The sequence below is a fragment of the Pleurodeles waltl genome, chromosome 3_1, assembly GCF_031143425.1.
Source record: "Pleurodeles waltl isolate 20211129_DDA chromosome 3_1, aPleWal1.hap1.20221129, whole genome shotgun sequence".
Classification (NCBI taxonomy): Eukaryota; Metazoa; Chordata; class Amphibia; order Caudata; family Salamandridae; genus Pleurodeles; species Pleurodeles waltl.
This window is the reverse complement of record NC_090440.1, coordinates 1,433,215,387-1,433,236,504: the sequence shown is the minus strand read 5'-3', so window position 1 is coordinate 1,433,236,504 and position 21,118 is coordinate 1,433,215,387. Positions and strand designations below refer to the sequence as shown.

Genomic DNA, 21,118 nt, shown 5'->3' with positions numbered 1-21,118 from the left:
GCAATGGGAGTATTCATTAGGTGAGGAATCCACAGGTAGCTAATGTATCCACCAGAAAAGTCGTTACCGAAGGTAAGTAACTCATTCATCAGGGGTGTGGAATTTAATAAAATATCTGCTTGTCCATGGGACAGGTTGCTTCATAGCTCTACGTGTCCTGTAAAAAAAAATCTACTTGTCCCTTTGGTGGGAAGTAGCGTGATGATAAATTACGGCAGGAACCTCATTATGTAAGAGGTCTGGTAATAGCCTCTCTGATTATGCCAGGGCTAATACTATATTAGGGCTTGAATTCTAGCAGTTTCAAGACCTACTCTACAATTTCCTTATTTTGCCACCTTTCCGCAGATCTACATACTGGGGCTGGAGGAAGCAGTAAGCAATAGTTCCACGGCTAGAATGCATTTGAACCTGTGTAAATCTACTAAAATGCACATTAAAAGGATTTTCAGCAACTCTTCTCTAATCTTTTCCCATACTGAGAAAGGTTGGAAATTTACTCCTGACAAGGGCAGAAGTAGAAGTTCTTCCAGGGTTGGGGGAAAAAAGTGGTTGTAGAGGAAATTAACTTGTAAACGCTCAATAGATTTCTGCACAAGAAAATCTACATATGCATATTTGCTCATACTTATATACAGTTCACAAATATTTTCTAGGAGTATGATTTCCTGGTCTATGTCTGTAAATTCTTGTGAATTAATGAAAGCCACTAATGCAAATACATATACAGTGGGCAAACTTTTGTGCCTTTCTTTAAGAATGGGGCCCCCAGTTACGTGTGGCGTTAACCAAGACATTTTGTTTTTATTAAAATTATATTTTTCTCTCTATCCATCATCGAATGGATTTACTTAAGTGATAACTTTCTGCTCTTCCACAGGGAGCATATTGGCACACAAATGTTTGTTCAGTGCCAGGAACTACTGTGGCAGTGTGTGCTTTTTAAGACCAATTTGTTTTTTTTATTTGTTTTTGCTTTTTGACAATGTTTGTTGCAATGGTGAGAGCCTTGTAGTTTCCACAATAATAAAGTGTTAAAAAAGCCATATCAAAACAAAACACACATTGGCAAAACCAAAATACTTGACCACCAATGTCTGATTGGTTGGCTTTGCCAGTGCTTCTTTATTTTTATGTTTCCCACAGTCTTGTTGAAAATGGTTACACTTATTTTCCATTATGAGCATTTTTGGAAATACTAGCATGCATCAATGCAGTTTACTAAATAATGCTTTAAAGAATTAGTACCTACAATTTCACAGTAATTTAGCAAAACATTTTTTTCCTAGTTGCATACTTTCTGAATATTATTGAAAGCAAGGAATCATCAATCTTGCTTACAAGCTTCTGCAAGCATTTGCATCTAATCAGAGAACATTCTGGGAGCATTATAATGAGCCTCATATTGTTACATTTTCAAATGTGTGTGTAAACGTTTTTTACTCGAACCACCATCATCGGTGCAGTTACAACATTTATTTGGAGTGCTCACTCTGATAATAAAGGCTTTGCATTAATGAACCATAAGTACAAGATTGAACAGCATTATCGGGCACAAATATCATCTCAACTCCAGACATTTCCTTTTCTTGTAAACTGGTTGCCAAAGGGTTTGTGCTGCAGGGAGTTGTCTATTTGTCCCAAGGACAAAATAAACATGAAAACTTGTCTTTGACCCCAAACAATATATCCTGGGTGCGTTGGCTGTAGGGATTCCACACCCCTGTACATGGGGTTTTGGGGTAGCAGTAACAATAGTTCCAGAGCTGGAATGCCCTTTTGAGCCTGTAAAAACCTACTAACTTGCATGTTTGTAGAGGTTTTCACCAGCTCTTCTCTAATCGTTTACTATACTGAGTAAGGTTGCAAATTTACTTCTGACAAGGGCAGAAGTAAACTTTCTTCCAGGGTTGGGGAAAAAGTGGTTGGAGGGAAAGTGAACTTGCAAGTGCTCAACAGAATTTCTCATAAGCAAATCTACACATGCATAGGAGTACTATTTCCTGGCCTAACTCTATAAATTCTTGCGAATGAAAGGCGTAAATGTGCATTAAATGCCAGGACGTATACGAGGGGTGCACTTTATATTTGTATATATATATACATATATATATATATATATATATATATCACTGTGAGTCACTGCATTCTACATACAGAGTAGTTTTATTTAGCACCGGGAACGGTGTGGCAATGTGTTCGTGTTCTTTTTGAGAATAAACATGTTTTTATTTTTGTCAGTGTTTGTTATAAAGGTGAGGGCACGGCAGCCCCCACAACTATAAAGTTGTACAAAAACCATGTCACAACAAGTCACGCATTGACACACCCAAAAGGCTTATCACAAATGCTAGACCTTTTGGCTTGCCAATGGTTGTTTATTTTCAGGTTTCCCATGATACCCAATTTTCCATTTTGAGTTTTTTTTGGAAATGCTATCATGCATTAAGATATTTTACTGAATGATGTTTCAAAGAAATGTTACTTAAAGTTTCACAGTAGTTTCGAAAAACATTTTTTTTACTTGCTGCATTTTTTTGTGAAAAATGTATTTTGAAAGTGAAGAATAATCAATCTTGCTTTCAAGATTCTGCAGATATATGAAACTATTCAGCGAGCATTATTTGAACATTACACGTAATCTAATATTGTACACTTTGCAAACATGTTATATATTTGTATTCTGAAACCACTGTCAGAAGGGCAGTCCTAGCTTACATTTCCTTCAGAGTGCTCACCCTAGTCATAAAGGCTTTGCATTAACGAAACATGAATACAAGTTCGAACAGCATTAACCTCTGAACACAAATATTATCTTAACTGCAGGCAATTCTATTCCATGATCCAAAATGCACTATAAACTGGCAACCAAAAGGTTTTTGCTGTATGGTGTTGGAGATAGTTGTCCCAAGGACACGATAAACATGAAAACCTGTTGTCCTTGATCACAAACAATTTGTCCTGGGTGTCGGGCTATAGAAGTTTCTTAATCCCTAAGCCCAGCCCAGCAGTGTGACAAAAGGCCCTGACTCTGATCCTGAGCTGAGTAGAGAAATATGACATTCCTGGTTGAGCCACAAGCTGTTCAGATATGTCTTTGGACTTTACAGAATTGTTCTTTTCACACAGGTTACACTGTACATCGGTATGACACTGGAGGTTGTAGGGCAATGGGCAGCCTTCCGCATAAGTGTATAATGGAATGTCACTGCATACAAGGCAGTGAACAACACGGACTTTCCCCTATATGTGTACACACACATCACAAGGCCTATTTAAGCTCAATACCCAGCTCTGCATAGTCCCTTCTGTGCCACACTACCTGTGCGCAGTTCTTGAGCTCTGCACGACAGGAGTGGTGTGATAATATTTCTTCAGGCCCTGGATGAGACATGCTGTGATCTGTAGGATGCCACTGAAGGATGTCAGTGAGGCGAACCGGAGGCGTTTGGACAGTCCCTTTTAGCAGAGTCATCCCCAAACATTTTGCTTCCTTCCTCCTATTTTTTCTCTCCAGTTTTTGTTGGCTTTAGGACTCTGGGCACTTTACCACTGCTAACCAGTGCTAAAGCCCATATGCTCTCCGTCTAAATTATATTGGTGATTGGTTTATCCATGATTGTCATATTTGATTTACTAGTAAGTCCCTAGTAAATTACATTAGAGGTGCCCAGGGCCTGTAAATCAAATGCTTCTAGTGGGCCTGCAGCACAGATTGTGCAACCCACATGAGTAGACCTGTAACCATGTCTCGGACCTGGCACTGCAGTGTCTGTGCGGTTTTGCCCTGCAAATTCAACCTGGCAAGTGTACTCACTTGCCAGGCCCAAACTTCCCTTTTTGTACATGTAAGGCACCTCTAAGTTAGGCCCTAGGTAGCCCAATGGGCAGGGTGCAATGTATGTTAAAGGTAGGACATGTATTGGTGTGTTTTACATGTCCTGACAGTGAAATACTGCCAAATTTGGTTTTCACTATTGCAAGGCCTGTCTCCCTCATAGGTTAACATGGGAGCTGCCTTTAAATAACTTTTACGTGTAGTTACCCTTTGGACAGAGATAGAGATGTGGCATTTGGCGTCTTCACAATTTAAAAAATACAACCTTTGGTAAAGTTGGTTTTTAGATTGTCAGTTTGAAAATGCAATTTTTTAGAAAGTGGACGTTTTCTTGCTTAGACCATTCTGTGACTCTGCCTGCTTATGTATTCCCTGTCTGGGTCAGACTGACAGTTGGGCTGTTTGTGAATCTCCGCTAGACAGTGACATAAAGGGAGCTGGGGTGTAGCCTCCATATCCTCTGGGCTAGAGCAGAGGGAGGAGCTGACACTTACATCTGAATGGGCTGTGCCTGCTCCTCACACAGTGCAGTCTCCAACACCCTGTTGTGTGTCTGGGGCCAGGCCTGGACAAGGCAGGATCTTTTGAACAACAAAGACTTTCCTTTGAAGTTTGCTGACTTCCAAGGTAGAAAGGGGTTTACATAGTGGACCTAAAGCCCTAGATGTTTAGATTACTTCTGGCATCAAGAGGAACCTCTGCCAAGGAGAAGAGCTGGAGGAGGAGTACTGCTCCTTTGCTTGTGACCGTGCTTTGCTGGGTTAGCCTGCAGTTGCTGCTTCTGCCTGAAAGAGGCCAAAGACTGGACTTTGTGGTATATTCCAACTTGTGAAGTGTCTCCAAGGACTTGGACTGAGCTTGCCTCCTCTTTTGAAGTCGCAAGGCCATCAAAGACTTCCTCTACCAGCACCTGGACTCCCTGCTGAGACTCCTGCCCTTCCAAGTGGTGCCCACTCCAGTCCGTGGGCCCTTGAAAGTTGAAGCTGGTGGAACCAAGACTGAAATCCGCACACAGGAGCTGTGCAGGGAAAAATTTGATGCTCCACCTACAACGCCGCTGTAAAAACGATGCAATACCTGCATTGCGGCTGGGAAATCGGTACACCACCTGCATCGCATCTGGAGTAACGACGGAGCACTCTCTTGCGGCTGCTGAAATCGACAAACTCCACGCAGCGCGGATCCTTAGCACGTGCGGCTGGATTTCGCACACATTGCCACTGGGTGTCAAAATTAGCGCAAACCTGCCCGGATCCGAGGTGCCTGTCCGGAAATCAACGCATCGCTCTCTTGCGGGAGAGGAAAATGATGTATCGCCTACCCGACCGGAGAAGCAACAACGCATGGCCTCACTTACGAGTAAGGAATTTTCTGACTCACGCTCGCCTGTGCGGCTGTATTTTCAATGCAGACCAGGCACTTTGTGTAACATCAACACATCCTTTGTTTTCTATGGCGTAAGACTCTTTTTACTTTAAAAATTCATAACTTTACCTGTGTATGTTGGATTTTTGTCGTTTTGGTCTTGTTTGATTTAGATAAATATTTGCTATTTCTCTAAACTGGCGTGGTGTCCATTTTGTAGTGTTTTCCCTGTACTACTGTGTATTTGGTACAAATACTTTACACATTGCCTCTGAGATAAGCCTGACTGCTTGTGCCCAGTTACCAAGGGGGTGAGCAGGGGTTATCCTAGGTGTGTATGTCCCTTACCCTGACTAGAGTGAGGGTCCCTGCTTGGACAGAGTGCCCACAAGAGACCCCATTTCTAACAGGAGGACAATGGAATAGGATGTTACCATCATCCAGATTCAAGAGTAAGAGTGCTTGAACAGCTGTGCTGAATTTTCATTCTGGAAGAAACATTTTGACTTTTTTTTTAGAAGAGAGAGCAGGTACCAGGCCAACTTTGAATTCTTGGTGATGTGTTTCTTGTGGATGAGGTTGGTGTCCAGGGTGAATACACATGACTTAGATTGTGAAAAAAGTTTGGGGTTAGAAGTTTTTAAAGATTGGCTTTGAGTGAGGTTGTACTGTTTGTTGTTTACAAATAACAGGAATTCTATCTTGTTTCAGTTACGTTTTTAGGTAAGTGCTAAAGGTAGTTTAGATAGCTAGAACATCAAGTCTCCATCATCTAATTCATCAGTGCAGGAATGGGGTGGTGGGTGGCATGCAGAGGATCCTAAGTGCAGAGTGGCTGTTAGTTGGTGGGCAGGGATTTTGTGTGTAGAGTGGTGGGGTGGTCAGTGAGAAGTGCGTTCTTTAGTGATAGGAGTGAAGGTGGGTGACAATTTGGTGGTGGCAGTTGATTAGTATCTATCCTTGACTTTGGAAAGTATAAGAGGTACTCCTGGAGATCTGGGACTTTCAGGCTGTTCCCTAAACTGCTTACTTGTTAATCTTTCTTCTGAACTTCTGTCCCTAGTTTGTACATCCTTTACTAGTTACACCCTCTTCTGATGTTAGTTTTTACTTGGCTTTCAGTTGGACCCAAAATTAAGATTAGAACATGGAGCTAGAATTCTCCCTGTTGCACAAAGTACAGGAAAGTCTTATCTCAACATGCACATCTACACAAATGTAAAACAGAGCTCCAATTCTGTTTTTTTAACTTTGTGCTCCCTGTGTGCTTATGACCAAGGTTTATATAACTCTGAACGTACCACGCAACAAACAGGAGCCTGCAAATTACTCTCTGTCGGTAGGCTCTAACTGCAGATTCTTTCTTCACCTTGTGAATAATCCCTAGGCATAAGACTGGATTCGGAAAACTTTCAAAGAAGCTCACCTGTGTTGCACCTAGGTGGTGTTGTGCAGTTCTGTGCTGGTGTTCTGCTCTGGTAGTGAATAGTGGACCCGCAAATAAGTGCCACCCATGCATGCCAACATAAGTTATCATTTACTTTCTTTGTGTGCCTTTTAGATGGACAGCTGGAGCTGTTCCCTGTTCTTTGACGAGACATTTTGGTCAAAATGTATCTGGTGTGCAAAGAAAAAGTCACCTCTAAAAGTGCAGGGTTCATGTTGTGCAGGGACTGTCACAAATGTTTGTGAATGGGCTGCACAAAGTCTCTTTGTAGTGCACAGGGTTGAACCACGACTCGAAAGCCTCTGGCTATTGCCACTTATGAACTCAAAAGCTTTACAGGAACACAAAGCCAAACTCTTTATCGCTAAGCACAAGAAGATTCCGTGCCGTGAATAGGAGCGTCCTGTCCAGGTATCTGTAGTGGACATGCACTTTGATGGATCTTGACTTTTTACAGATAAAGCAGACTTTGAGCCATTTAAAGATGTAAGCACACTGCATGTTGGCTTGGGCCTGTTTGCTCCTACAAGGCAATTCCACCAGCAATTTCAACCTCTTTGTGGCTACAGTAGAGCGTTCCCCGCATGTCAGCACAAAAATGCCTCCTTCAGCACACTAGGCTTTTCAGTTGTTTTGTGGCCGAGGCTACAGCTTCTAGAGACCATGAGGATAGCAGAAACAATGTGCAGCTCTGTCCTCCACTCCTCCAATGACTACAACCTCAAAACCACTTTAGTGTATTCTTGCCAGCTCACAACCGCCCTGTTGTAGGCAGGATCTAATACTTCCTCTAGTGATGGCAGGCCTTCACAACGGACAAGTGGGTTCTTTAAATTGTCTGCCGTGGCATTGCCCATAACTTCCTTTTTTTGCCAACCCAACTTCCACCGCCTTCAGGGTGGCTGACAGAGAATCATCTGTCCATCTTACAGCAAGTGCGGGTCAAGAGGCCATAGAGAGGATTCTGACCTCATAAGTAGGAACTGGGTGTTACTCCTGTTACTTCCTTGTGCTGAAGGAGGACAGATGCTTTTGTCCTGTTTACTTCCTTGTGATAAAGAAAGACAGATGCCTTCATCCTATTTTAGATCTTCTAGCTCTCAATGCCTTCCGCAGAAGAACAAAGATGCTTGCGCTATCCGAGGTCCTGTCTGCAATGGATCCTGAAGACAGAATGGTGGAGCTGAACCTGCAGGACGCTAATTTCAACAGCCCACAGGTGGTACCTGCGGTTCATGGTGGGCCAGGAACATTTTCAGCTATCATTGCTCCTCTTTGACCTCACCAGTGCCCCTCGGGTCTTCAAGAAATGATGGTGGTGGTCATAAGACATCTGTGGAGGTTGGGGGTGCAAGTCTTCCACTACCTTAGTGATTGACTTTTGAAGGCTAGCGTATCACAGACAGTCATCAACCACCACTAGACAATAGGGAACCTCCTAACATCTGCTCATTGATAATAAATGCCAAGAAAGTCACATTGCACTCCTTCACAGATGATCCCTTTATTGGAGCCTTTCTGGATACGGTAAGGTTTCGTACCTCTCCCCGGCACGGAGAGTCCAAGACATTTGGGTTATGATCCTGATGTTTTGGCCTCTGTCCTGGGTCTCAGTGTGGGTGCCTCTGAGGCTGCTGGGATTGTAGGACTTGTGCATCCTTCTGGTGATGCATGCTAGATGCCATATATGGACTGTGCAGTGGGACCTCAAAATCCAGTGCGCACAACAGCAGGGAATTTTGTAGGATTGTATCCAGGGTGAGGAGGAGACTGCAAAAGATCTACAGTTACTGGACCGCAGTTGGGTCAGTGGCAGGTCCCTTTCCTTATCTCACACAGAGCTGACTTTTGTCAAACATGCATCACTGGTAGGTTGTATTGGCCATCAGGGAACGGTGGAGATCAGAGGCCTCAATTCTGTGGTGGAGAGTTAACTCCACATCAGCTTGTTGGAGTTGAGGGCAATTTGCTTGGTGTTGAATGCCTTCCTGCCCACCATCAAAGGAAAGCTGGTGCAGGTGATCACGGCTAACACCATTCATCATGTGGTACTGGAACAAGCAGGACAAAGTGGGATCCTGGGCCCTGTGGTGAACTCAGCCATTGCCACCTAGCAGATCACAAGTTGCATCCGAGGGTAGGACAGGCCATCTACCAGCAAGGGAGGAGAACCCTGGCTAGACTTTTCCACAGCACCTAAAATGCACACAGTTAGCACTTGCTTATGCTGGCATTTCGAAAGCAGCTCTCACTTTGAAATGCCTGCCATCTAGAGTGGCACTCAGGACTCCTGTGTGCCTCTCTGCCATTACCTCTTCTGCCCCGAGTTCTGAAGAAGTTCTAGAATGACCAGGCCAAGTCATCCGAGGGGTACCGAACTGGGCCAAGAGAGAGTGGTATGCAGGAGCTCCTTGGCATAAACATCTGTCCTCTGTTCACACTGCTGCTTGCCAGCACCCTGAGGTTGTTGATACCTTCTTGGCGGCAAGGTGTCCCTCCAGAAAATCAGTGTAAGCCACTCACTTGGGCAAAGTTGTGTATTGGTGCAGCACCCAACAAATTGATCCCTCACAACAAAGTTATTCGAAGTTTTGTTGTTTATTCTGTCCCTAGTTTGGCAAGGAGTTACCTTCGGCATTGTTAAGGGCTACTTATTGGCCCTTTCATTCTTCTTGCAGTTTGCTGGATTATCCTTCAATATTTAAATCACAAGTTGTGATACTGTTTTTGAAATGTTTGCAACATTTGTTTCCACTGAAGCCCTTTGTGACCCCCAGTGGAACTTCAACTTATTCCTCATGGTATTGATGTGCATCCTGTTTGAGCATTTGCACCTCAAAGACAGTCTTTGTCATCACTATAACATTTACTAGATGTGTGAGCAAACTTCAAGCAATGTAAATCCAGATTGTTCCACCTCCTTCCTTGATAAGGTGCTTTTGTGGACTAGAACTTCCCTTTCTTCCGAAAGTGTTTCCTCCATTTCATGTTTGCCAGGCAGTCAACCTTCTGGCATTGTTCTTTTTTTTTTTTAATTGTTTTTTTTACTCCCACTCATCCTTCTAAGAAGAAACAGAGATTCCATCATTTTATTCCTAAACGGGCCTTGAGTTTCTGTATTGATTGTACAAAAGAATACTGAGTTCACAACTCACCTCTTTGTACGTTTTTTACTGAGCAGAAAAGGGTAAAGATATAGAAAAACAGACCAGCTCTCAATCGATTGTTCTCTGCATAAACATCTGCTATGCACTGGTGATAAAGCAACCCCATTGGGCTTGTTGACTCATTCCATTAGGGCCAAAGCTGCTACCACTGTATTAGCAAGTAGAGTACCTGGAAATCTGTCAGGCAACCACATTAGCTTTGGTACTCGCATCCACAAAGCACTACTGCCTTAACAGTAAGGTCAATCGTAATCAGCATTTGGCCCACAGGGCTTGTAGGTTTAAGCCAGTTCACAGACCTGCCACATTGGGAGCTACTTTTAAGCCTCTGGTATCTACAGATAAGGCGAGGAATCTGTGGTTAGGAGTATCCATCAGAATACCACGTTACTTCAGTAACAATCATTCTGGAGGATACTTTGTTTAACCACAGATTCATCATGACCCTCCCACCTCCCTATTCTGTGAACTCAACTCTGCTCCATCTAAAAGCATGGAACCACCTAGCAGAGCACAGGTGAACTGCTCTGTACATTTTCCGGAACCAGTCTGGTGGCTGGGGTTTATTCATAAGGGAGGAATCTGTGGTTAGAGTATCTACCAGAAAGATGGTTACAGTAACTTGTTTGTTTATGTTTCTCCCATGAGAGAGACAAACTCTTTCGCCCCATAGCAGGAAGTGTCTTGGACATTGAGGTCTGTAATGTACGTAGGCACATTTTGAATAGATTTCCAAGAGGTAACTGCAGGAAACAACCCCACACTTTCAAGTCGGAATTTAGTTATCCTGAGCTCTGACTGTATTTCTTAAGATCAGGTTGCTTGATAATATAGTATCTGCAATAGTGCTTTCTTCTGCTGTCTGCAATACGCTAGCCTTTTCTCAAGGAAAATAACTATGAAAGGAAGCATTTCACTTTTCTAGTCCAAGTACTGCACAAACAAGTAAAGATGCACCCATTCACTGAGCACAATGTGTGGCTCTCAGGGCAAGGTATGTAGTACAGGCATTAAGAGCTCCATGTGTGCTTTGAAGCCAAAGCTAAACTTTTGAGAGCAGTGTATGTTTTTTTTAAGGATGTTGAATTAATTTTCAGGGCATTGTTTTGGTTTCAGTGCTTGTCTGTGAACAGTGAGTAGATTTTGAGGACAGCTTGTTATTCGGAGGGCAGGTTTGGGTGGGGTATGGCAACATAGACTCTGAGGACAGTTCTTTGGCTGTCACGACAGCAGACAAGCTCTGAAGACAATGTGGGAGTTTGAGGACAGGGTGCAAGAATAATCTGGGCCTTTCTTGAGCTGCAAAAACAGTGAATGTGGATTTAAAGCAAGGTGTTGGCACAGGGATAAGCCTTTGCCTGTGAGAGGTGTTTGTAATCCCTTAACACCGGTGATGACCTCTGAGGGGAAAAGATAATCAGAGAGGGCAGTTCCTTGAGGATGTAACGTGGAATTATAGTATAGCTTTTGATGTCTGAAGGCTTGAAATGGGTACTTTGCACAGTGGGGAAACTTGGATCTGATTGAGTGTGTACTCTTAGGGTAGTGCAGAGGCTGAAGTATCTGTCACCCCATCCATCCTGTACAACAGCTGCCCCATATGCTGCATAGTGCATTGCAAAACCGTTGGTGTTCATGTCAAAGAATACACAGGATCTATTAATAAGTTATATGCCATGCCTCATAATGCAAGTTCAAAGCCCCTAGCAAGTTGAGACATGTCAGGAGCATGAGTCGGAAATGTTTGTTTCAACAATTGGCAAAGGACCCTTTACCAATAGGTCCATGTTCTTCTTAACTACTTCGACTCTGCACATGCCTGCCTATGAGTTGTGACCTGCCAAAGACACTTTGGGCTGGTAAGCAAGAGGAGGGCAAGCGTTGTCCAAAGACCAAGACCATTGCACACAGAAATGGGGAATCTGGGTTGTTCGGCATTTTAAATCCTTTCAGACCCATGCAACTGTAGACATTGAAAGACTTCAGGGCCCCTCAGAGCTTGGGGCTGTTTCCCAGGCCCTGGCTTCATCAGACTTGCTCAGCTCTGGGGTCTCCATTTGTGTTGCCTGGAAACATAAGCCTTTTCTGGTTTGCTTTTTCTTTATTGCACAACACTAGCTGTAAGTGACGCTTTGGGAGCCATGGTCCCTTTGTGAGATATTTTGAGATGGAAGGCCTGAGCTGAGCGTGAGAGGTGGTATGAAATCCCCTGGACTAAAGTGAGAGGTGCTGAATGGTGGTCATGGCTCAAAGGAATAGGTTTGAAAATAGGGTACCAGCTTCAGTAAGAAGTTTTGTTACCTCCAGGTATTTGGCCTATTGCCAGAGGGTGTTTAAAGCTTTTTTAGAGTACTTTGTACCCGTATCAAAACCAGATGCAGTCCCCTCGGACATTATCAGCTAAGCATTGCCCTGAGTGCTTCCTCTTTGCCCACACATACTGGCCTGGAATCTCATGCCTGGAAGATGGCACGCTGTGCAAAATCATGGTTTAAAAGCATGTATTATTCAATGATTTCCATCTCTTAAGCATGGTTTAATGTTAGAAATGCAGTCTGAAATGTTGAAGAATTCCTTTAAGCATTTGTAATGATGCCCATGTCTCTCCTCTTTAGGTTGCAATAAAGATCATTGACAAGACACAGCTTGATGAAGAGAATCTGAAAAAGATCTTCCGGGAAGTTCAAATCATGAAAACTCTTTGTCACCCCCATATTATCCGTTTACACCAGGTGAGCTCTCCAGTCTTTTTCTAGGTACACCTCATGTTCTTCATCACCCTGATACACTACTTTTTTAAACAAAATGTGACTGTTGCTACCACACTATTTAAATAAACAATTGTATAAAATAATAAACACAATAGACTCAAGTCAGTTGCCTCAGTCCATGTCTTCCCCTCTTTTAAGCGGTTAGTCATGAGAAAGTGAACAGGTTTGCAGTTTAGAATTTTAAAACCAAGTCTTCTGCTGTTATCTTCCCATATCAAAGGCCCTCTGGTAGCACTGGGTATGAAGTTCTGTTCTGAGGTGCAAAAAGTGAACAAGACATACACAGCACTCCCAATACAGAAAGTAGTCCCATCAGGTTGAATTAATGGAAAAGGTGGACTTACTTTTGGTATATATGCATGGCTTTGGAGCGCGTGCACCCCTGCCTCCAGTTCATCATGCCAAGCTATACGTTTTTGACCTTTGCTCCCTCAGCACAAATGCCTGTGTTTTTGTGGTACCATGGGCGACCACACCTCACTGCTCCTTTCTCACCAGTGGAAGTTCATTGCCCATGATGTAGTCAAGGGACATCTTGAGGCTTGTAATGGCCCTCCTCTGGCCAAGTAACCACAACCATTCCAAAGATTCTATGGCCACAGGGTGAAACAAGGTCCTGTCCATGGGTCTGAGTCACCCTACAGACCTTTTCCTGGTAGCTTCTGGTCAGGGGGGAAGCAGCCTTATTACCACCATGGGCCAACTGGCACAGGTATCCCACAGAGCAGTGACCGGGACACCATTCACTGTGACATCTTGGAAATGACGGCTACCACCCACCAGCATACCTTATGGGCCCACTTCCCAAACAAGAGATACTAGAGCATGCTGTTCTGTCTGTTCCTGGGCATAATTCTCCCCAAAGGCTACACTACCCTCTGCTGTGAAGTGCCCACCACAGAGGCCCCTTTCTTGTGTTCTAACTGGAGACAGTAATAACACTGAGGTGGGTGAAAGTGTTCCCGGGCTTCCCCCCATCAAATGCTTTCCGCCTCTTCACTAAAGGCAAATCGGATTTTTTTTCGGACCAAACTCTTTTGACGGGGAGACAGCGGTTGCAGACTAGATGCGTATCCTTCTGAGCAAACTTGTGATGGCAGTACTTACAAAACTGGAACAGTGTTTTCTCCATCTAGGCCCTTCAGGGAGCCCCCTGAGCTGGCATTCTCTGAAGTTCGTATCGATTTGTTGAAAACTTTACTCTTTTGATCTTCCTCTTTGGTTCCTGCGTCGGTGCTGTTGGTGAATCCGGTAACCTTTTTGGCAAATTTTCACCTTTTCGGCACATTCTTCTTCCCTGTTTTGGAAATCCTTTGGTAGGCTTCCAGATGAAACAGAAGGGAAAAAGAATGCAAAGATGGAAATCAAAGTTGGGAGTTTCCAGAGGAAGCACAAAGACGTCACAGGGGACACCAAATGGAGATACCGTCGACTCCCACCAACAAACAAAAAGAAAGAATACAAGTATTAGGACAATTCTGGACCCAACCACTAGATGCCGGAATAATGCACAGCATGCGAGTCCAGAAAATTCTTCAAGCAAACTACATCTACAGGTAAGAAACTTTACGTTATACAGTACCAAAAAAGCCAAGATGGAAATCCATAAAAATTCAGCACTCAATTAGGAAAAAAGTAAAATTGAATGAAAAAAGGACAAATTTGATCAAGGGAACCAAAGATGTGAATTTTTAACGTTTAAGATAGGGTTAGCGCCAATAAACACAGATTGTCAATGATAGTGAGTGGTCATGGTAGACCCGGGACCAAGGCTCAATTTGAGGCTGGATGCGATGGAGCAGATGTCAGATACATCAAACAGGTTCGTCCTGGTCAAAGAGTTTATCTTCTGACCTAGTCATTCAATTCACAATCCACAACAAGCATACAGTTCTAAAGCCCCTCAGGGCCTCAGGTGAGGCACCTAGAGACTCACATGGTGTCAGGCAGAGGCCAGCAGCAGGATCCAGTCCAGGTCCAGTAGCCACTAATCAGTTGCATGAAAGGCCCTTTTAGCTTTTTTTCATTCCTGTAGTTTGAACAGGAGGTCTGCCTTATGATCCTGGAAGCCCACTTATTTGTCCTGGGTGCAATAGAAAGCAGGGTCAGTCCTTCAAGGCTCTTTTTAGGTCACAAACAGCAAGTCCATTCCTCCTGTGAACTTCCTAAGGTTCAGGAGTGTTCTGAAGTCGGTGCCTGGGGATGCCACATTTATGCTTGGTCCAAGCTTGTGGGTGGAAGTGACTCCTGGGCACGCCCTAACCAATTGAGTGAAAATGTCTGGAGCTGACCCTACCCACTAGGAGCATTTTCAACATGGTGAAAGTCTTCAGCCACTTTAGGCGTGGGTTCTGAGGACTGAAGGTGTGTGTGGTGAGTATACTATGGTAATCAGCTGTGGCCCGTCCTAATGGGTGAAGGGGCCACACCCCCTCACATTTTGCCTGAAAAAAAGAGTGTCTCAGCCTGACAGACACTCTATTTTCAGATTGGGCAGCCAGGAGCTAGACATGCACTAAATGCACAGACTCCTTGCTGCCTGAGCTGAACTTGACTAGGCTGAAAAAGTCACAGCTCATGTAGACGTGACATCTTCAGCCAAGCAAAGCACCTTGAGGCCCTCCCCCATGAAACAAAGGGGAGCGTCACTGACTGCCTAAGACCTGGGTGCTTCAGTTCTAATCCCTGAAGTGCCCAGAGCCAATGTGTTAATAAATGACACTCCGTCACAGAGTGGGGTGGGGTCAGCAAATCTCACTGATCCCGTCCCACTCTCTGATGAGTAGGGAGTGCTGCCTTCCCTCATTTGCTAATCTTAGGACAGCTAATGAGGGAAGCCAGCAGTCCCAACCCTCCTGGGACTCCGTAGCAAAGCTACGGGTAAGTGTGATTTTTTTTTTTTAGTTTTTATGTTTGGTGCATGCAGGCAAATATGAATATATGGAAGTGAGTGTTATGAATGGACGTGTGTGTGTCATAATCTGTGAGAACCAGTTCGGTCCTCATAGCATGGGTAAACACGGGCAGTTTGAGACAAACACTATCCTTGGAGGACCGGTGTGTTATGAGGGCCAGTCCCTGTAGTATGTTTAGGTAGTTTTGAGCGAGTGTATCAAAAAGCTAAAAGTGCAGTTATATTTGCCTCGGTCCGCTTTATAACCTTCCCTACTATCAAAGTGTGCATGGAGTTAGAATAGTAAATACACACTTCATTATGGTCGATGGCCAGTCCTCTTAACTATAGGTATGACATGTGCATATGTGTGAGAATGAATGGGTGTGAGTCAATGTTTGTGTGCTTTTGTGTCCAGTTCGCCCCTATCCCTGCTATAAATACCGGCCGCCACAATGGTAATCCTACTGTCCTCCCACATCTAACACTAAAATCTAGTTTTAGTAAGCCACTATACCCTCAATAAACCCAGAGAAGGAAATCTGGTGGGACGACGGAAGTCCTTCAGCAACCAGACAGTGAGTACTTGAGAATTGTCTTGTCATCCTGTTCCAGTGCACCCCAGTGTTTTATTTGAAACTCAGAGACAGAAGTCTAGTGGGATAAAGCAGGGTCCTTCAGCAATAAGACAGAGGATACATGAGAATTATCTTGGGTTCCTGTCCTCTGCCTTCTAAGTGCTCCCAAAGTGTTATATGTAAACTTAGCAGTCCTGTCAAGCAGGCTTTGACACTTGAGCAGGATTCGACACTGTGATGTCAAAACAGAGATGCTCACAGCCCCTACCATACACATTGTAGGAGGTTGAGGAGTCATTTTTGCCCTTTAAGGTCAGCCTGTTGTTTGCTCCTGGGTAGGATGTAATACCCTTTTCACACCTATCCAGATGTTAATTCCTGTCTGGCAGAAGTTTGAGAGCAAATGCAAATAAGCCTCCAAGAACTTCTGGCAAGGAAAAGGTAACTTTCTTAAAGTTGCTTTTCCTTAATATTTATTTAAAATTCGTCACCATTGAATTGGATTTTTATAACTATTAAAAGCAGTTGTTTATTTTTTTCTAGATAGTTAAAGCAGTTGTTTATTTTTTTCTAGATAGTTCCATTCCCAAGATATAGTATTGGGATATTAATTTGTATTCTGGTTTTCTACAGAGGGAACAGCTAGGCCTGCCACAATGAAAATTAGCCTTTGGATGCTAATCAGTGTAGCAACATGTTAATAGTAAATTTCTACCTGTCCATGTTTTTTTTACAGCAGTACTACAAAAAATTGTCAGTCATTAAAATTTGTCAGTCTAAGAGTACGTTGTCAAAATTCCTCAGATGAGATGCAAATGGCGCTTTTACAGCCCACATAGGGATAGAATAATTCAACCTGAAGTTTTATACGTGACCGGCCTATGAACTGCACCCCTGTACTCCTCCCACGCATCCCACACTTTCTTCCATTTTTGTGGGCAGGCCCTACTCTCATATACCACTCGTTCAACCCTCTGGCACCAGTCCATGTCTGATTCCCAGTCTTGCATTGTAGGAGCAGTTGGTTTGCCCCAGGCTCTGGCTATGTTACACTTGCCAATCCCCGCGGCCAATTACAACCATATCCCCTGATATCTCAGCAGCGCCGCCTCCCCCCAGATACCCATCAGCAGCCATGTGGGATACAAAGGGACCTCCACGTTTTGAGACCCAGGACATCACTTGTGTAAGTTTAGATCAATAAGTTTGCATGAGTGGACACTCCCATAGTATGTGACGAGGCTGCCCTGACGATTTTATATAGTATCTTCAAAGTATAGTACAATCTATGCAATATTTTTAGTTGCACCAAGCGAAAACTCACGCGTATTGCTATCTCTCGGGGGCCCCGGAGGGCCTCCTCTCATTCTTGGTCACTCAGGACTCCCACATCCTCCTTCAATGACACCCTTAGGCATCCCAGCACCTCTGGTGCGTTATTGACCACTTTTTTTATATATATATTATCAAAATCCATTTTTCGGGTACAGGTTCAGTCAGTACCCTGTCTTTTAACTGGGAGGACTCCGGCATCTCCACTCCTGACTTTAGTGTGGCCCAACTGCAGGTATCAATAGTATTCAGTTGCTGCTAGATCATATTCCTACCTGATATCTGTGATGCAAATCATTGCCCGGTCTCTCCATATTTCCCTCAAGTGTTCGATGCCTATCAATTCCCATTTCATAAATCCATTCAAACCCCCACCATCTTCGGTAAGAGATCACTGTGCCAATGGAGTGTTGGGCTCGTCAGCATCCCCCTCCAGCCTAGATATTTGGTGACATCCGTACAGGCCTGGACCACCATCCCGGTATGTTTTGGAAGCATCCTCTCCCCGACGGTGCCATTGAGCAAGCCCTTGTATCCTCCCCCAACTTGTCGCATCTCTGTCCACCCGATAGGCTGGATCCTGCCAATCCGCAAATACCCAATCATTAATTATAAGGAGATGTGATGCCCAGTACTATCTCCGGACATCCGGATCTGCTACGCCCCCATCGTATACACCTTTCTTCAATTTGACCAGTGCTATCCTCGATGTCCTGCCGTTCCACCAGGAGTAAGCAAACCTCCCTTTCTATTTGCCGGAACACTTCAGAGGGCACCTGATAGGTTGTGTTCTGGAGTATATAAAGAAATTGTGGCAGGCTCATCATTTTGTATGAAGTCCCGCTGCCCACTAGGGTCAATGATAGGCCGCGCCAGTGCGATACATCACCCCGTAGTCTTGCCAGGTGGGGCAACACATTCTTGTCCAGGGACACTTTGAGATCCCACGTGATGCAAATGCCCAAATACCGAAAGTCCAATGTGACCAACGGTGCCTCCCATGCCCCAGGCAAGCGAGGAATCACTCCTAAGAGTGGTTAGACTATCGATTTCGTCCTATTAATCGTGTGGCCAGAATGGTCCCCGAAGATACCAAATATTTGCATGAGTCTGCGATAGTCGGGGAGGGCCGTGTGATATGGAGGAGGACATTGTCAGCATACAGGGAGATCCGTTCTTCCCACCTAACCTTGGGGGTCCGCGAAGCCATCACAGACGGTCCATGACTGCTTAGAAAATTTAATAATTTTAACAGATTAGGTCCCCAGCTTTCAGTAGTGAATCGTGGGTGTCCCTGGGTTCCAGTATTGATAAGGTGGAACCACTGCTCCAGACCAAAAAGTCCTGCCGAATCCACACAGCCAGCAGCTCCAGTGCCAGTGCAAGGAGCATGGGGGATAGGGCCACCCCTGATGTGTGCCTCTTTTCAATTCCAAAGCATTGGAAACTGCCCCATTGATCTTTACTCCCGCTCTAGGGAAGCTAAAGAGCAGGCCCACCCAAGCGCAGAACCGAGGACCGAAACATCTCCAAAGTTGCGAATAGGTAATTCCATTCAATGGAATCAAACGCCTTCCTGGTGTCCAGGGCCATTAGGACCACCTGTTCATCCGAGGGACCTGCCCCATATAGTTGTCTGAGGTTGAGCCTTGTGCTCCTATTGGACATAAAACCAGATTGATCTGGATGGTTGAGTGAAGTAATGACCCTCCAGAACCTGGTTGCCAATATTTTTGCTTGGAGCTTTGTATCCACCTTTAATAAGGGGATTGGCCTGTACGAGCTGCAGGCCATTGGGGGCTTGCCCTCGTTGTGCAGCACCACTTTGTTGCTGTTCATTGGTCAGCCCGCAGACAATCCTGTCGGCAGGCTTCCTGAAACATATCCAGCATTGGTTTACCCACTATGCTGGTCATTACTTATACATCTCGACCGTTAAACCACTAGGGCTGGGGGCCTTACCAGTTTGTAGGCTTCAAAGGGTTCAAATTAATTCCTCCCCTATTAACTCCACTTTTAGTGCCTCTCGATCCTCTATGGCTAACCCCAGCAATGAGACATCCATCAGGAAGTCTGTACAATCAATCTTATCCATTGCCTTCGAGGAAGAGTAAATACCCTCATGGTATTTGGCAAAGGTCTCTGCTATAGCATTGGCTGTCACCTGAGACGTGCCAGTTTAATCTTCCACCTGAAGCACCCAGGAGTGCTCCCTATCCCCTCCTTTCTAGCCAAGCCAATAGCTTGCCAGCCTTTTCTACTATCTCACATAGCCGTCGATGGGAGGCCAAGGTGTAATTCCTGGCCTGGTTTTCCGCCCAAGCTCTCAAGTCCTGCTGGTGCAGTTGTAATTTGTGACAGTCCTCCTCTGTATTGATTGCTTAGGCCACCGACGCAGCTGTGCTATGTCTTTTCCTATTGTGTTGCATTCCAGTAGTGTTTCTTTCTTCTTTGCCCCTATCAGGGCCTGGGCCTGGCCCCTCACAATCGTCTTTAATGCTTCCCATATGATGCCCACTGATGACACAGACCCCACATTCTCTTTGAAATAGGGATCAGCGCCTGCTCTCAATTTGCCCTGCAGTTCCCTATCTCGTAGACTCCAGGCGTCCGGCCTAGGTGTCAACGTGAAGTCTCTAGCTGGGCCCTTCAGGAGAAACTCCATTGGAGAATGGTCAGATATCCCCCTCGATTGGTGCATGGCCGCCCCAAACCTGGCCACCTGAGCATGCAGTGTGAATACCTAGTCTGTATGGGAAAAGCTTTTATGTGCTGCAGAGTAGTAGGTGTACTGCTGTTTTTGGGGATTGTGTTCCCTCGATATGTAAGCCAAACTCAGGGTGACCACAAACTGGGGCAGCAGTCCACTACCTTTGTGTACCCGCAAGTCCCTTGTCCTGTCTAACTCTGCACTGATAATTGCATTCATATCCCCGCCCAAGATTAAAGTCCCTGAGGGCAGTTGCAATAATAAATCATTCACATCTGGGAGAGTTGTCTCCTGAAGAAGCAGTAGGATGTACATGTACAGAGATTGAGTGTTAAACCTACCCATGTACCCGTCAGTATTACATAGTCCCCATTCGTGTTGTGCCACAACTGATGGGATGGGAGTGCGACTAATTTTTTAATTAGGATCCCCACCCTCCTGGAGTCAGTAGTATAGCCGGCGTGAACCCTCAGTACATAGCCAAATCTGTCTAATGCCTTCTAGTAATTTCCCAGGAGGTGCGTCTGCTGTAACAATACAATATCTGGTGCATGGTGTCTAAGAAACTGCAGAACCAATGTGCGTTTTATTTTACTGCCCAAACCGTAAACATTCCATTACCAAATATTCAGCCTCTGGGTCTTATCATGTGCATAGTTGTAATAACAAGTTAATTACGTGATCACCATTCCTCGGATTGTCTCCCGCCATCTCTTTTGACCTCTAACTTTACCCCAGAAAACCTCAGTAAATAGATTCCTTGCCAAAATATCAACCATGTGCACAAACAAAAGTGTATCCAGTATAACATTTACCTCTAGTTTCCCCTTCCAGCAACCCTGCAGTGTGAGCTTTGACCTACCCACCACCCCAATTTGCAGAGCGCCTGCCACCCCAAAAAGAACATCAGAAGGTTAGAGTAGGCCACAACCGCCAATACAGTACATCTCAACCCAACCATGTCTCTCTCCCCAGGTTAGGGCATAATAAAAGCATACGTCACTGTATTCTGTGAGT

At 44.6% G+C, this 21,118-nt stretch overlaps 1 protein-coding gene across 5 annotated transcripts in view; it reads left to right on the top strand.

Annotated features, from left to right (window-relative positions):
- SIK3 (SIK family kinase 3) overlaps positions 1 to 21,118 on the top strand; it is a 585,214-nt gene that overhangs the window by 177,768 nt on the left and 386,328 nt on the right. For all 5 annotated transcript variants that reach the window (XM_069224967.1, XM_069224965.1, XM_069224966.1 and 2 more), the window contains exon 2: positions 12,433 to 12,549. In XM_069224967.1, the coding sequence (XP_069081068.1) occupies positions 12,433 to 12,549 (117 nt within the window). The remainder of the gene's footprint in view (positions 1 to 12,432; positions 12,550 to 21,118) is intronic.